Genomic DNA, 17,200 nt, shown 5'->3' with positions numbered 1-17,200 from the left:
TGTGCTTTGTGCAGCTCAGGGAACCTCCCAAGGGGTGCTGAGCCCCAGCCCAGCTCCCTGGGTTCAGGTCTGCCCCGACCAGTGGCAGGGGAGGCACAGGGTGGGCACCAGTACCACACAAACACCAAGCACTCCTCTCTGTTCCCAGCGAGTCCTGCTGCCATCAGCCTCATCCCAGAGGCAGCCCCAGCTCTCTCCAAGTCAGCCACATCCAGAGGCAGCCCCAGCTCTCTCCATGTCCTTCCCAGCCGCCGCCCCAGGCGCTCACACCCGAGGGTCAGGAGGGTAATCTGCCCTCAATATCCGCCACGCTCCTCCACAGCAGGACCAGCTGTGCTTAAGTGGTGACAGCTTCTGGAGCACCGTGTCCTGCGGCACGGAAAGGGAGCAGGGGCTGGGGACAGCGACGCGCAGCGGGAGGTGCCAGGGACAGGCACAGCTCTGCCATCCCCAGGGCAGTGAGCAGTGCCAGGGACAGGCACAGCTCTGCCATCCCCAGGGCAGTGAGCAGTGCCAGGGACAGGCACAGCTCTGCCATCCCTGGGGCAGCAGGAGGTGCCAGGGACAGGCACAGCTCTGCCATCATTGGCACAGTGGGAGGTGCCAGGGACAGGCACAGCTCTGCCATCCCTGGGGCAGCAGGAGGTGCCAGGGATAGGCACAGCTCTGCCATCCCCGGGGCAGCAAGCAGTGCCAGGGATAGGCACAGCTCTGCCATCCCTGGCACAGTGAGCAGTGCTGCCACAGCAGTGCAGCTGTGGCAGGAGAAACCTCTGAGGGAAGAGCTCCCAGAGAAGGACAAGGGACAGGGAAGGTACAGAACATCTGGTGCAGGACATGCTTGAAACTCAGGTGACAGCAATGGCTTAGCAGGAAGGGAATTGTCCTTGCTGAGAAAGGCAGACCCCTAAGTCCCACCCCTCTGCCTCCAAGAACTGATGGAAACATTTTCGTGGTGTAGCAGAGGCTGTGAACAGCCAAAAGTTCTAAAGCATCATCCCCCTGCTCCAGGCTTAGGAATTCCTATTAATAAATTTCCCACCAGGCATTAGGGAGGAACTATCCCCACTCTGGAGAAACCTGATGTGGCACAGATGGAGATCTATTGAGATGGAAAGGTCTGATCTGCCATAGGGACAGGAGGAGGGACAGGAGGGGCAGGGAGCTTGGCTCTCGCTCTCTCCCTGTAAGACAAAGCCTTAGGAGCCCACAGCATGGTGGAGATGAAGTGCATGTCTGAAGGCTTCCAAGGGACTCCCCAGAGCTGCTCTGAGACTCACTGGAAGCCAGGCAGATACTGCAAGAGCCAGGACAAGCTTTCTGCATCCCCTAGGTCCACCCAGGACCTTGGTGTTACATCCTGAGTATTGATGACGTGAGGAAGGGCAGCTGTTCTGAGAGACAGACACAGGCCACAAAGGGGCCTTCTGACACACACATGCAGGTGCAGCATCCTCACAGCACTCACTGCCACTGGCCAGATGGGCTTTGAGCCCCAGGTACCACACCAAGAGGACCAGGGAGCATGGAAATGGCATTGCTGTGCTGAGGGCAGGGACTGCAGCCAGGGGCCATCCTTGCAGGAAACATCCCTGGAGCAAGGAGTGCATGTAACTGTTTGACCTGAATTTAGAGCAGAGGAATGAAATATTTAAAGTTGAGCATGTTATGAAGTATCTCATGGTTTTGGTTTCTAGCTGTGTCTAAGTTACTTGTGGTTCTTACAGACCACAGTTCAAGCTTCCCATGGGGGATTTAATGACCATCTAGCAGATGTCCTTGACCATGGCTGGGAGTTGGAAGGAGATGATCTTTAAAGGTCTCTTCCAACCCAAGCCATTGTGTGGCTTTGTAACAGACTTTCCTGGAGTGTCTGTGCTCCCAGCAGATGAAGCTCTGCTCCAGAGGCTCTCAGCTCAGGGACATCTCCTTTTTCACCCACCTGCTCCTTCCCTTCCTTGGCACCTGCCAACACCCCTGGGGTGCTCCCCTTAACCCTGTGCAGTGGGTGCTGTGCCATCCTCAATCTCTGCCACAGCAGCACCACGGGGCCAGAATAAATCCCCAAATTATTCCCATTACTGCTTCTAAAGGTGTTGACCTTGGACACATCTGCCACAACAGAGAAGGCTCTGGACATGCCATGGGCTGGGACAGGCTGTGGACACTCTTTGGCCTCGCAATGCTCCCCACTGCAGTGTTCCTGTCCCTTGTTTCCCAAGAACTCACATCCTGGTTGGTCATGTCCCAGTAGGGCCGCTCTCCATAGGACATCACCTCCCACATGACAATTCCATAGCTCCACACGTCACTGGCTGAGGTGAACTTTCGGTACTGAATGGCCTCAGGTGCCGTCCATCGGATCGGGATCTTCCCACCCTGCAGGACAAAACCAGGATGGTAACAGAGAGAGCAGGAACAACTGAAAAATAGCAGTGTCCACAACATTTGCCTGTGATATTCTAGTAAAATCCCAGAAGGAAGGAAGCACAGGACTGTCTGTCCCTCAGGGTGGAAGTGGACTGTCCAGCCACACTGGAAGCCTTCAATGATGATGATGATGATTCTCCCCATTTGGTGACCTGTCCCAACACCCTCCTGAGCAAGGAGCTTTTCCTGTTGCTCACCTTGAACCTCCCTAGCCATGTATTTGTCTATCACCTAGCTGATTTATTGTATCATCTGGTGCCACTGCAAAGAGTTTGGCTCTGTCTCTTCATTACTGCCCTGAAGGTCACTCAGAGGTTCCACTCAGTCTCCTTGTCACCATCTTAACCAAGGCCAACTCCTTCCCCTGCCTCCTGCTCCTGCATGGCAAAATGCCCATGTGCTAAGAGGGTCTTTGGTAGAAAGTGAATGGCCAGGAATGTAAAAAAACCAAACTGATCTCCCTCTATCCTTTTGCTGTCACCTGGCTACCTGCAGAGCAGAATAAAGGGAATTAGAACACCTTCCTCTTCAGCCATCTACAGCTTCCACTCTTTGAAGTCAGCAAGAGACCATTTCTGGCCTGAGTCCTGGTGTCCCACTCTGTCTGTGGATCTACACCTGATCCAGCAGGTTCTGATCCTTCAGTATGGGATGAGGGGGTCACTGGTGGGAAATGGGATAAGACTGGGTGGGAACTGTCATCCAGCTCTGGAGCAATCAGGATTCTCCACTCCCACGGAGGAGTTAAGCACAGGAATAGCACACACAAATGGGGACACGGGGATTGAAGGCTCTGCTTAAGCCCTTCCTGCCTCCTGATTTTCTACCAGGGGCTTTGGACTTGAGCCATTCACTCAAGGGACCTTCTGAAGGGAAAATCCTCCCCTGTGCTGAAAAAATAAGCAGAAGTGTCTGTGTTTTGTGGCTGAGAGAAGATTAAAAAACATTATATTTTGTCAATGAACAACTGCCATGTCTTATTAAGGGTCTCTCAGGACTTCATAGGACTCAGCCCCAGTACATGCCAGAATAATGAAAAAAGATAATGTTTCTTAATCTTTTCACAGCCACAAACCTCAGACAAAATATTGTTTTCTACAAAAGGGGAAGACGAAGGAATCCATACCAAACAGGATGTCCTCTCCATCAGGCAAACTCCTGACAGAACTCCTGGCAAGCAGTGGATTTTAAAAAGAAGTCCTAAAGCAGAAATTCAACTTTGGAAGATTCTTGTGGGAACTCACTTCAGTGAGACCTCCCATCTCTGTGGGGTCTGATCTGGAGCTTCACCACTCCAAAGACTTTCCTAAGGTCCAGCATGAACCTCCCAGGCCAGAACTTGTGGCTTCTGCTCACCTATGGACACAAGGTCACTGGGAGAATGATGATAAAAACCATTTTGCAGAGGAAGATACTTCTGATACAGTAGGTGCACATAATCTGTCATTATGGATAATAAATATCCTGCCCCAGTGCCCACAGTTCAAGGAGAATAAATGAGGGATGACAAATTTATTATTAGAGAGAAAAGCTACAGGCATAAAAACCAGGGATAGAGAACAGCAGTAAACACCATGTATTTAGTTAACAAAGGGAAATTTAATTGCCTGTAAGGGATATGAAAAATAAATGTTATTAGTGTTTGTAAAAACCATTGATGGCTGTGTGAGATGGATGAGTTGATGTCTGAAGCTACATGGATGAGAATAAACCCACACATTTTTAGGTGTTTGTTAGGTATTTAGCTACTGATAAAATTTACTAAGAGCTATGCCAGACATCTCATCACTGCCAGCTTCAAAAGACCCAGGAGAGGTGATTTCCTACAGGTCATGCCCCAGCTCTATCAGCACTGATTTCCAAGGATTCCTGACATGGGCATTGATCCTGATGCACTGTGCAGAGCATTTCTGTGTGGTATTTATGAGAACTCCTGGCTGAGCTCTCACTGAGCAAAACCAAATAATCCTCTGGTCCTGGGGCACCTTCTGCAGCCTGACATGAGCTACAAGTTCTTGGTGGCACTTGCATCTATGGCACCAAGGTATTCCTGGGAAGTTGTTACATGAACATGAAGTCATTTTTAGGAGTGTTTTTCTGTTTAAATTGGATACTCCCTGGAAGATCAGTATCTAGTACCTGGCACCCACCCACACTTCCTACACTTTCAGTCTATCCTTCCTGGGGCTGAGCCAGTGAGATGACATGAGGAAGGACAGCAGGGCAGCATGACTGGACAGTGATGGTAAGAGACCCAGACTTGCTGCCTTGGCAACAAATCTGTCAGGGCAGGTCACATCTCAAAGGATCCCAGGTGAATCATACGGGGAGGTGCAGAGCATGATCCCAACCAAGGGCTCTTCAGGGACATGTGTGTGTTTGCAGACATGTTTGGAGGAAGGCTCAACTATCCACAGGAATGACAGGACCTTGCAAGGGAAAATCTTCTTCAGTTTATTTCATTGTTCTTTCTCATCTGGAACCTTTCCACTGCTGACACCCTGAAAAGGTGCTCCCTGCTGTCAAGGGGGAGGTCCCTCCTTCCCTCTCCCACGCCTTGCTCCACCCCTGCCCCTCCTGGTTGAAGAGCAGCATTACCAGAGCACTGGTGTAGGTGGGGTCGGAGGTGTCGTCCTCCAGGAAGCGGGAGAGGCCGAAGTCAGACACCTTGCACACCAGGTTGCTGTTGACCAGGATGTTGCGGGCAGCCAGGTCCCGGTGCACGTAGTTCATGTCCGCCAGGTACTTCATGCCCGCGGCGATGCCCCGCAGCATCCCCACCAGCTGGATCACCGTGAACTGCCCGTCGTTTTGCTGAGGGACACACGGACACGGGTCACAGGAGCAGATTCACAGCCCAGGCAAAAGCCAGGAGCCTCTTTCCACACCCATGGCAGGATATGCCATGAGTACATTCCCTATGAGGGAGGGTGGGGAGTGCAGAGCTCACAGGGGTTGGGAGTCACCTCACACATCCCAAGGGCACCACTACGGCAGCTGCTGTCACTTCAAAATGCACCCACCCTGCACAGCAGAGCTCAGAAGGGACAATCTATTCCCATTGACCAGGTTACTTCCCTTCAACAGAGTCAATGACCCACTTCAAACCCAGAACTAGAAATATTTAGACAGAGCAGCTGGAGGTGGGGTCCTGGTGGGTTAAAGCTGTGTTAGACTGTCCCTCCATGGGTGTCCATGGGTCAGTCTGGACATGCACCTGTGGGCAGGCAGGCACAGCCTCTTGCTAGGATGAGTGGACAGACACATAAGAAATGACAGCCCTGGTGCTGCCAGCCCCAGCTCTGTTCCCAAAACACAGACCTCTGCACAATGCAGCAGCTGCCCCAGTGACAGGGAATGCCAGGCTGGAAGGCCACTGGAAAGGGAACCTTCCCCCCAAATCCCCTCTGTGCTAGCACAGCCTCTAAAGCTGCACACTCCCAGATCTCATACCCGCAGGAAGGAGTCCAGTGAGCCATTCTCCATGAACTCAGTGATGATCATGACTGGAGAGCTCTTGGTGACCACCCCCTCCAGGTGGATGACGTTGGGGTGGTCGAACTGCCCCATGATGCTGGCCTCACTCAGGAAGTCCCGTCTCTGCTTCTCCGTGTAGCCAGACTTGAGGGTCTTGATGGCCACAAAGATCTCCCTTTTGCCTGGAAGCTTGAGATGCCCACTGCACACCTCACCAAACTCCCCTGTGAACACAAGTAGGGCCTATGAGCCTTCCCCACCCCTGCTGTGCCCCCTGAGGGACCCCTGGCCCCAGCTGTGCCCACCCTGCCTGTCCCTGAGCTGAGCACCCACCCCCTGTCCCTGAGCTGAGCACCCACCCCAGACCCTGAGCTGAGCACCCCCCCCAGACCCTGAGCCAAGCACCCACCCCATCCCTGAGCCAAGCACCCACCCCAGACCCTGAGCTGAGCACCCACCCCAGACCCTGAGCTGAGCACCCCCCCCAGACCCTGAGCCAAGCACCCCCCCCAGACCCTGAGCTGAGCACCCACCTCCTGTCCCTGAGCTGAGCACCCACCCCCAGACCCTGAGCTGAGCACCCACCCCCTGTCCCTGAGCCAAGCACCCACCCCATCCCTGAGCCAAGCACCCACCCCATCCCTGAGCCAAGCACCCACCCCCAGACCCTGAGCTGAGCACCCACCCCAGACCCTGAGCTGAGCACCCACCTCCTGACCTGCATTCCCTCCTTCTCCACCCCTCCAGCTGCACTCATCTGTGAGGAGCACTGCCCGTGGGATCATATGCACATGGGAACTGATGGTTTTGATTCTCCTGCACTGGACTCCCCTACTCCTTTAGTGCAGCCTGGGGCTAAGTAAGGTCTTAATGGCATCAGTCCTAGTGGCATCAAGCTAAACCCTCCCAAATCCTGGCACTGTGAAGGAGCCTGTGCTGCTGAGGGCCAGCCAGCCATTCCCAGGTCACCTACCTGCCCCAATCACCTGCTCGATTTTGACACAAGAGATATCAATTTCTTTTGCAAATTCCCTGACAGCCTCATTGGGATCTTCGTAGGTGAAAGGATCAATATAAATCTTCATCCCTGGAGTCACTGCAGAAAGGTGAGGGAGAGAGTCAGAGAGATGGATGCAACTGGAATGGTTGGAATCAAGGAAAAGAGAAAACAGTTTGAGTGACTTGAGGTCTTTTACCTCGGCAAGTTGCATAAACAAGGCATGAAGCAGACAGAGAGAAACAGTTTGAGAAAGAACATGCAGAGCCAAGCTCCACAAGACTGTTAAAACAGATTTTCACGAACACTGGCCCACAGGTCATTGTTGGGGCAGTAAGGAGCTACATCATGAGCTTGGACTACAAACTACAGACTCCTCCATGGGGGATCTGTGACCCTTCCAGGAGCTGTGCAAGCAGGAGGGACAGACCAGTCTGCTCTGTTCTCCTGACTGGCATCCCTGCCCAAGGCTGGGTTCCCTCTTGGGAGCCAAGAGAAGTAGTGGGACATACAAGGAAAATCACAAAAGACAGTTTCCTCTTGCTAGGCCCAGCAGGGGACACAGTGACACATCATGGGAAAGGCAAGGGCCAAGGGATCTGGTGAGGCTGGACTGCTGCTGCCACATCCCAGCCACCTGCACTGTGGGACAGCCCTCACCTGTGCTTCTCCCCTTTCTGTACTCATTTTCTGGCCCCTGGCTCACTCCAAAATGGGCTATTTGGAGAGCAGAGCTCACAGCTCCCTAAATAAGGAGTCCCACAGAGCACCAGACTGATTCCCAGCTCCAGGATGCTGGTTGTGTTCAGGGGGTTCTGCAGGGCTCACAGGCAATTTGCTGCAGTGTCTGCACAGCAATCACTGCTGGGGATGGAGCAGGGACTGAGCCCTGGCCAGGTGTGTTGGGTGAGGAAGGGTCTAAAGGGCAGCCAGGCTCTATCAGCTCTGCTGCATCTCGTGGCACCAGGCCTGTTCTGAGTGGTGCAGGCACAATGATTAAACCCATCCCAGCCTGGAGCTGTCACATCCCACACCAGGCCCCGGGAGAACGTGTGAATGTGTGTTTGCAGCCCAGACTGACAAACAACTGAGAGCTGCATTTACATAATGTCTCCTGAAAAGTGTCATTTTTCCTGGTAAGTGATAGCGAGGCAGCCAGCACAGGCTGCTGGGGCACAGGGCTGCAGCTCTGCCTTTTGGGACATGTTTCCCAGGTAAAAGCAGGAGCAACAGAGAATCCTGAGTGGAAACACTACTGTGTTTTCCATGCTCTGAGCAAGGCCTGGATTTGTACAGGAATAAGGTATTAAAAGGGTAGAAATCCTGAAGCTGCAAGTAGAACATGAGGAAAATCACAACTGAGATTGGAATAAAGCAAGATTAGAACAGGTCTCCAGTGAGGGGGGAGAAAGGAATTTAAGGGATATGAAGGCAGGGGTTAATCATAGAATCATGGAATGGTTTGGGTTGAAAGGAATCTTAAATAACCTTATCTCATTCCACCCCCTGCCATGGGCAGGGACACCTGACATTATCCCAGGTTGCTCCAAGCCCTGTCTGACCTAGCCCTGGACACTTCCAGGGATGGGGGAAGAAGGATGCACTGGGGTGAGGCAGGGTGTGCAGTGAGGCTGAGCAGGAATGCTGGATGTGAGGGAGTGCCTTGCACAGGGATGTTGGAAGAGGGAGGCTACAAGAGAGGGCATGTTAGTTATTGTATTATATACCTATACATAGATATATCTCATATCTGCTGGCAATCTGGGAGCACTGGGATGGGCTCTGGAAAAGGTCTGTGGGTTCCTGCAGGGGGACAGCACTCTGCAGGACTGGGACAGGTCAGGGAAGGGGATGCCCAGGAGATGGGCAAAGCGCAGGAGCTGGAGGAGCAAGACGTGCTGTGGTGGCAGATGCTGCAGCACAGAAGACAGTGATGTTTCAGGGGGTGTTGGTTGTCACAGAGGTCTGGAGGACACGCTCAGGCAGCTGACAGCATGCAGGGCTGAGAGCAGGGCAGGGATCAGGGGCAGGGGGGATCTGGAGCTGCCCTGCCCACACACACGCCCACCCTGCCCGGAGCCCTCCCCCAAGGCCCGAGTGAACAGGAGCACGAACCGAGCAGCGAGCGGCCCCCCAGGGCCGGGGCGGGCCCCCGGTACGTACTGTGGCCACTGGTGTAGTGCTGCAGCTTGTCCGTGTACTCCGAGTCAGCCCGCTCGAAGCCCCGTCTTCTGGAAGGGAAGGGAGACCTGAGCACAGCATGGGCCCCTCGGGGCTGGGGCTGCGCTGTGGGGACACCTCTGTCCCCTCCCTGCCATTCCCTGTCCCCAGTGCCCTGCCCTGGGTGTCTCAGCCTGCCCTACCTGTTGCACACGATGCCGATGACCACCACGGCGATGAGGAACACCAGCCCCGCTGCCGAGGAGCCGATGATGAGCGGCAGCTTCTCCTGCACGCTGGTCTGGTACTCGGCTGGCACAGGGGAAAAGGGAAGAGGTTACTGTGGCACGGGATGTGCCATCCCTCACAAGGTCATTGAGGCCACAGCCCTGAGCATGGCCCATGTTTGATTCCTGGCATGGCTTTGGTCTTGGACAGTCGGGACTCCCCTCTGGCTGGGGGATGTGTCCCAGAAGGAAGGGTGGATGGAGCTATTCCTTTTGGGAGGAAGGTTTAGTCCTGTGGATGTGTACTGTGCCTTGTCCTTGGCCCCAGGACCAGAAAACTGGCTTGGTCTGTTTTATTTAGCAGCACAAATTTAGAAAAGTAAGACATGGCTCTGCGTTTGTCATCAGCAGCAGTGCAGGTAGAAAACATAAATTTTGCTTCCTCTACATCCAGCTGAGCAGACACATCCCCACAACATAAAGGCTGGGCAGAAACTGGGGCCTTCCCTGCATGGAACAAGCACCAGGCCTCTCTCCAGGCCTTGAATGTGATTTCTCAACACACCCTTGAAGGGACTGACAGCAAGGGGACCAGCTGCTAGTCTATCTCCACATCTCTCTAGACCCTGAGTCCCCTTCACAGAGCAGCTGCAGACTCACCTTCAGTCATGGTCTGGAAATACATCTTCCCACTGTAGCGGCCGTAGCCGGCCACGGTGCGCGCCCGCACCTGGAACACGTAGATGGTGCCAGCCTTGAGGTTCTGCACTGCCACAGTGTTGGTGGGGCTCTTCACTGTGGTCGAGTTCAACTCACTCAGATCCTGCCAAGGAAAAACAAATCCATCATCAGAAAAACCAGTCCAGAATCAGGCATTGTGCTTCTGGAAGGAGGAAGGGCAGGAGACCAGGGTGGAGAGACCACCAAGGTCTGAACAAAAAGGTCCTTCCTCCTGGCAGGGAGACACAGACTCAGGGATGTGAGTATGGATATCCCTGGGCTATTCACCACCTCTCAGGAAAGGCTCTAGAGAAGACAGTAGCTACAAAACTCACGTTGCTTCTCTAAGCCTTGAGGTCAATGGAGATGGGAAGATGGGAACTTTTTCCCTCTTCTGTGCTTTTCCCTTAGCACTTTCCTCCTCCCCCTACCCCTCCTGCTGTGCCTTAGCCAGCCTCAGCACAGTCCATCTGCTCTTCCCCAACTCCCATCTCCCTTTGCCAGGAGGTAAAGCCTACCTGAACACTGGGTTTTGGACCTCAGGAGAAGTTCTGCTTGCACCCCACTGCCCAGAGCCTGCTTCTCCAGGGGCCACAGCCAAGTTTCCAAGGCTGGGGACCCCAAGAGCACATTTCAAAGTGATAATGAGACTATATCCAAACTTTTGTTCTGCCCCTTGTCTCCAGTTTTCTAGCTGAGGACTGGAGCAGTCACATAGTGGTGCAGGTGATGGCTCCATCGAAGACCTTAGGAATTGTGCCCTTCATCCAGAAGCACTGGTGGATGGACAGGATTTCCTCATACAAGAGAACAGGTAGTCCCTGTCTGCCAGGGACATGGAGTCAACAGAGGATAATGACAGAGGGTCCTGAATATGGCCAGAGAAAGTGGCTGGGAGCCTGGCTGCCATGAAGTCCCAAAGTCAGAGCAAAACAGCAATGCCAACAGCACAACGCTTCTGGAAAACAAAGAGCTCTTAGGAAAGCCCAGCTGTGAGCAAGCACCCAAGAAAAGGAGGTGCAGGCACAAATTTTAGAATCCAGTGGCTGTAGTGACACTGAAGGTGCTCATCCTTCCTGGCTGCACGTCGGGTCTGGCAGGTCAGGCTGCCCTGGCAGATCACCAGATGCAACAGAGGAGCAGCAGCTTAAAATCTGAGCTGGCAAGTTCCCAGTGAGTCCCTGACTTCAAGTCACTGCACAGGACACCCCTGCACCCTCAGTGAGGAGGGGTCACCTTGCGAGACTCTGGCAGGGACTGGCAGAAAATGAGACATGAGGTTTGGGGAACTCCCTAAGTGTGACTGAGGGTGTGACCAAGGGACTGATCTCTGCCCCAGCTCTGAAATGACATGGAGATGGAGATGGAGGCATGGAGACATTTCTGCTTTTCCCATGGGAACAAGAGGTCAGTGTGAAACTCCCAGAAAAGAGAAAGCACCTCCTCACCAACTTCTGCAGTGGAGTGCTGATGGACAGAGGGTAATGAAGGGGCAATCAGGAAGAAGGAAGATCCCACAGAATCACAGAATCATTAAGATCAGAAAAGTCCTTCAAAATCAAGTCCAACCTTTGACTGATGCCCACCTGTCACCAGCCCAGAGCACTGAGTGCCATGTCCAGTATTTCCTGAACACCTCTGGGATGGTGGCTCCACAACCTCCTTGGGCAGCCCTTTCTAATGTCTGAGCACCCTTCCCATGAAGAAAGAAATTCTTCCTGCTGTCCAACCTGAACCTCCCCTGGCACAGCTTGAGACTATGTCCTCTTGTCCTGCTGCTTTTTCCCCAGAGGAAGAGACTGACACTCACCTGGCTGTACCTTCCTGTCAGGGATCTTGTGGTCATAGAATCATGCAACAGCTTCAGATGGAAGGGGACCTTAAAGCTCATCCAGTTCTACCCCCTGCCACAGGCAGGGACACCTTCCACTAGGCAAAGTGTCCAACCTGGCCTTGATGCTTCCAGGGATGAGGCAGCCACAGCTTCTCTGGGCAGCCTGTGCCAGGGCCTCCCCACACCATCCAACCTGGCCTTGAATGGAGTGAATTTCGTGTCTCAAGCTGTTGAGTTGAGCAGTGCTCTGGTGTGGTTGGTGGTAAGACAGGGGCCTGTCAGGAATGTGTTCCCTCAAGTGTGTGGCCAAACCCAAGGAGTGGAGATGCTGATGGCAAATCCCTCTGCAGGGAGTGCAGGGGAGCTCTGTGTTACATGTAGGGGCATGGAGGAATATGAGAAGGATGAATCGCTTTAGACTGAAGGAGAGCAGGGCTAGATGAGATATTGGGGAGAAATTTCTCTCTGTGATGAGGCCCTGGCACAGGGTGCCCAGAGCAGCTGTGGCTGCCCCTGGATTCCTGTCAGTGTCCAAGGCCAGGCTGGACGGGGTTTGGAGCAGCCTGGGCCATGTCAGGGGTGGAATGAGATGGGCTTTGAGTCCCTTCCAGCCCAACCATCCTAAGATTCTGTGAAACACCTGGGAGATCTCAACTATTAACCCTGTTCAGGAACACTTTTCCCTTCTAAAAACTACAATATCTGTTTTATGCATCTGGACTTGGTGCTGAAGGTTCTTGATGGTCACTGGGGTCTCTGGTAATTAGACTGATGACAGTGAAAAGCTCAAGTACAGATACACACACCCCAAGGAAAGATGAGCACACAGAAAACCCATGGCCTCGTTTGTCTGATCAGGCTCAGCACTCCCTTGGACCTTTCCCAGGCAGGCGAGGAGAGAAATAGGTCAGGAAATGTTTACAGTTTTAGAACTCAAGGGCTTGGCTGAATCCTCCCAGGCCCTTGGAGGGCACTAACAACACAGTTGTTTAAAAATCATTTGTCCAACTCTTTTGGAGAACTTCATCCCTGCTCCTGGAGGACTTTAAATGGAATGTAATGGCCAAGCCTACAAGGTGGTTGATAGCCTGGGAAATTGATGTCTGCCTGGCTGAGGAAGGTGTGCTTGTGATGTGCTCTCCTCTAAACCCAGACCACAAGGAAAAACCATTTACACCTCTCCACCCTCCCTTATCAAACTTGTTCTTCCTCTTTGGCATCACCTCTCCAGAACCTGCACATTCACCTCAAACACTTCTCCCCTTTCACCTCTCTGGGCTCCTCCAGCCAAGTGCATCCCAGGTGATTTAAAGCCCAAGTCCAAGCAGAGGTTTGTGGTGTTTGGGAGTTTTTTCCCTGCTGATTTTCTTTTGAGTTTGGAGATCCTAATTCAAAATAACACACTGGTTTGATTTTGAGTCCTCATCTGATTCTCCCTCCCATGAGTCAAGCTGAAGCTGAAAACAAAGTCTGATCAACAAAGAAAGAGTCTCTTGAAACATGGGTAGGCTGCGAGACACCCAAAGGATTTACAAAAATTGCTTCTAAAAAGTTGCATTTATAAAAAAAGAAAATTGAAAGTGAAAAAGCCAAGAAAAAAATGTCAACTGACTGAATTTGGCAGAGTTCCTATGAGCCTGCACAGTGACATCTGCCATGGCCCTGGGGGCAAACACAGCTGGACACAGACACGCCAGGGCCCGGTGCCAAACCATCACACAGCTGCATTTTGGGATGCCCACGTCTGGGAGCAGGGTCCTGCCAGCCACACTGGGGCTGCATCTGTGGCATCCACAGCACCTGGACACCCATAGGGATCCACCCTTGTGGGGGCAGCCCAAGAAGATTTGTGCCCCCAGCCAGGTATCCCATCCAATGGGACAAGGAGAAATGGCCTCAAGTTGTGCCAAGGGAAGTGCAAGCTAGATATAAGGAAACATTTCTTCATTAAAAGGGTTTTCAGGCATTGGCACAGGCTGCCCAGGGCAGTTGTGGAGTCCCTATATCTGGAAGTGGTCAAAAAATGAGATGCTGCACTTGGCAATGTAGCTTGGTGAAGGTTGGGCTGACCGATCTTGGAGGGCTTTTCCAGCTTTAATTATTCTCTGAGTGTTTGAATGCCTCTCCCAAGCCACTGAGTCCTGGACAGTGCCCAGTCCCAGTGTGGCCCTGGGCAGGGACTGGGACTGCAGGTGGACTATCCCAGGGCTTCCTGGCAGGGTTTCCTCTCCATGTCCTTGAACTCCCAGTTTTCTTGGGACAGAGACCCCTCCAAGGGTTTGGGCAGCACTGGGTGAAGGGGCAGCCCCACCTCACAATAGATGAGAAACACAGAAACACCAGGCAGCAGCTTTGGCTCCAGGCTTGTTGTGGTGTGTTTAATGCTTGTTCAGTTTTCCCCCCATTGTTCTCTCAGAAGGTCCTGCCCTGTTACCAGTTTGTCAATCCCCAAACCCCTCCCCAGTTGTCTTGGTTATCTTTCTTGTTCCCCACCCCTGGCAGCCTGCCTGTCACTCGACACCCCTGCCTCTTTTTCTAGAGAGTTCGGGCCAGGGTGTCGAGTGATTGGGTTAGGGGCCAGGGTCCCTCCCACAACTGTGTTTGATGGGTTCTCCGATCACGCCAATCCTTAATGTATCCCTCTCTGATTTGCTATCTTTCACCCCTCCCACCCTCTGTAAAACCGAGGCTTTCCCTGCCTCGGGGCCCTCAGCTCCTTCTACCTGAACCTGCACGTTTCCCTACCAATAAAACCGCCCCCCCCGAAGAAACTGAGGGTCGCCTCTTCATTTCATCCTGCGACGTCGGAGCTCTCTACTGCGGCCACACGTCCGCAAGGCTTGACATCGCCTTGGGCACAAAGCCCTGACTCCGGGTTGGGGAAGTGCCTGACTGGCTGGAGGTTGGCTGGACACTTATCTAGCCTGGGCGTTTCACTTTCCACCGGCCACTGCTCCACAGGCTCAGGGATTCTGGTGTCCTGCACTGCAGGACAGATTCTGAAAAGTCAGAGAATCATTGAACCCCAGGATGGTTTGGGTTGGAAGGGACCTTAAAGTCCATCTTTTTCCAACCCCCTGACATGGGCAGAGATGTCCCCTGAGTCAGCCTGGCAGCAGCACCTCCAGCATCCATGGGCCAAGTCCTGGGGACACCCTGTCCTGGGGTGCTGGGCTCTGGCCAGAAGCTACTGGACACCAGGAGAGCTCTGCTTCCACCTCCACTTCCACATCCACCTTCACAGGTCCTCTCCCTTCATGCCCCAGCCAGCCCATGCCCCTACTCCAGCACTGGCTGGAGACATCAAAGGGCTCCTTTGCCTCCTAAAGTCCTGCACTGGTGACCAAATTGGGCTGAATGTCTTCAAACAATTACAAAATGGGTGACTTTTAGCATCATCAAACCCAATCATTTTGCATAATGAGGAGGGCTAATTGCTCTGCTATGTCTGACACTGCAGTGGGTCTCCAGTTCCCACACTGCAGGATGAGTTTGGCAACTTTGGATAAAAACTGCTACGCCCTTTGTAAATGAAGACAATACAGACTTTTTAAATAAGACAAACACTGGCAGGTACCTCTTGGAAGTGAAAAAACAACACATTAAAGTGAGGGCTCCAGAGAGCAGCCACGTCAGGCAGTGTTTGTGCAACAATCTGCACAGATTTGCTCCAACTCCGTGTGAAAGAAACTCATAATGTTGCCTTTGTACAGGCATTTTTAATGGCATCTAAGAATAGCAGTGTTATAAATAATCTGTGAAAGGGAAACAAAAACACACCTTTGTTTCAGGTATTGTGAACTGTGCTTTTCTGTCAATGCTAAAATAAGTTCTTCTATTTTTTTAATTTAATGTCTGTATATAGAAGAGAATCCATTAAAAATGAAGAGTCAAGGTGCTTTTTATACACAATGTGTATGGTGCTTTTCTTCATTTGAGCTGTTTGCATGAAAATAAAATATAATTTTCTACTGGGGGAAAAAAACTCCACCAGAAAAAACTTAACCAGCTCCAGAGACCTTTGCTGAGCATTCAGAAGCACGTGGGACAGTTTTTAATGAAATATTTGGAAGGAAATCACCTCTGCACAGACTGGCAGTGCAGTGAGAACACACCTGGAATGTGTCACACACCACATCCAACTGCTGGATTGATGGGAAGCAGGAGAGGAGCGTGGCAGGGCCAAAGCCCTGGCACAGGGTGCCCAGAGCAGCTGTGGCTGCCCCTGGATCCCTGGAAGAGTCCAAGGCCAGGATGGATGGGGCTTGGAGCAACCTGAGACAGTGGCAGGTGGCCCTGGCCATGGCAGGGGGTGGCACTGGATGAGCTTTAAGGTCCCTTCCAACCCAAACCATTCTGGGATGCTTCTATGGTTCTCTGAAACCAGGACAGGGAGAACCTCAGCCCAGCTCTGCCCTCTGTGCCAGGCTTAGTGCTCCATGAACAGCACTGCCTGAGAGTGGGGCCACTTGTCCCCATCATCAGAGACATGTTGTGCCCTAACTCTGACAATGGGACAGGCAGATGTGCCTGCCTGCAAAGACTGGCCATCACCAGCAGCACTATGTTTTTTAGACAAAAATTCCCTTTATTTACAGCCTCCCTCAGAAAACAGAGGAGAGGGAAGAAAGAAAGAGGGTGAGAGACTAAGATAAAGTAAGAGGAGGAGAATGCACTCCCTGAGATCTTCTGCCTCTACACAGAGGGTCCCCAGGGAAAGGACCCCTCTTGCTTCCCAGATCTGTCTTGTTATCTACTTATCCATCCTGCCACGTATTCTGGGATAATTTCCAAGGGTCAAAATAAATGGCTGTGATTTATGCAATATAGGTCAGGACCTATTTAACAGCTTACAAAGGAGCCCCCCCTCCTCCCCATTCTCCCTCTGGCTCTTGGTGATGAGAAAATAGGTCACAGGCAGTGGGGGGGATTAATCATTTCTTCCGGCAACTGCTGGGAAAAATATTTTCAGTTCCATTTAATCATAAAGCTTTTTAATTAGTTAGTTTGCAATTTATAATGTATAGTTTATAAGCTCTTGTGCAAGGGGGCAGATTCCTGGAAGGAGAAGTCTCCTGCTCCCCATCTCCCCTGGGCTGCACAGATGAAGTTCAGTCTGGCAGGGCCTGGCAGGTCCTGGGACCAACCTCCACGTGGTCCTCAGGTCTCTGAGCAGCCACTGGTGGGATGGACACCCTGGCACAGTCCAGATGAAATTCCCGTCTTCCTGGACAGGGAGGTTATGGAAGGAGCAGGTTCCTCAGGGATGACAGGGCCAGAGCTGCAGGACCCCTTCACACTGACTCCATAGTGCAGCATGAACCCTCCATGGGAGCATGGGACACCTTCTCCCTG

At 52.5% G+C, this 17,200-nt stretch overlaps 1 protein-coding gene across 4 annotated transcripts in view; it reads right to left on the bottom strand.

The window, feature by feature from the left end:
* The window catches only part of EPHB2 (EPH receptor B2), a 136,458-nt gene that overhangs the window by 11,333 nt on the left and 107,925 nt on the right, over nucleotides 1-17,200 (bottom strand). The window contains exons 7-13 of one of the 4 annotated variants that reach the window (XM_077190107.1): nucleotides 9,952-10,114; nucleotides 9,268-9,376; nucleotides 9,020-9,135; nucleotides 6,881-7,003; nucleotides 5,884-6,131; nucleotides 5,029-5,244; nucleotides 2,230-2,379 (exon numbers count right to left, since the gene is read on the bottom strand). In XM_077190107.1, coding sequence (XP_077046222.1) covers nucleotides 2,230-2,379; nucleotides 5,029-5,244; nucleotides 5,884-6,131; nucleotides 6,881-7,003; nucleotides 9,020-9,135; nucleotides 9,268-9,376; nucleotides 9,952-10,114 — 1,125 coding nt within the window. The remainder of the gene's footprint in view (nucleotides 1-2,229; nucleotides 2,380-5,028; nucleotides 5,245-5,883; nucleotides 6,132-6,880; nucleotides 7,004-9,019; nucleotides 9,136-9,267; nucleotides 9,377-9,951; nucleotides 10,115-17,200) is intronic. The other 3 variants (XM_077190108.1, XM_054647644.2, XM_054647645.2) reach the window with 3 other exon arrangements.

Source organism: Agelaius phoeniceus, chromosome 24 (assembly GCF_051311805.1).
Source record: "Agelaius phoeniceus isolate bAgePho1 chromosome 24, bAgePho1.hap1, whole genome shotgun sequence".
NCBI classification, from domain to species: domain Eukaryota; kingdom Metazoa; phylum Chordata; class Aves; order Passeriformes; family Icteridae; genus Agelaius; species Agelaius phoeniceus.
Note: the sequence above shows the minus strand (reverse complement) of the source record. Positions and strands in the feature narration are given on the sequence as shown.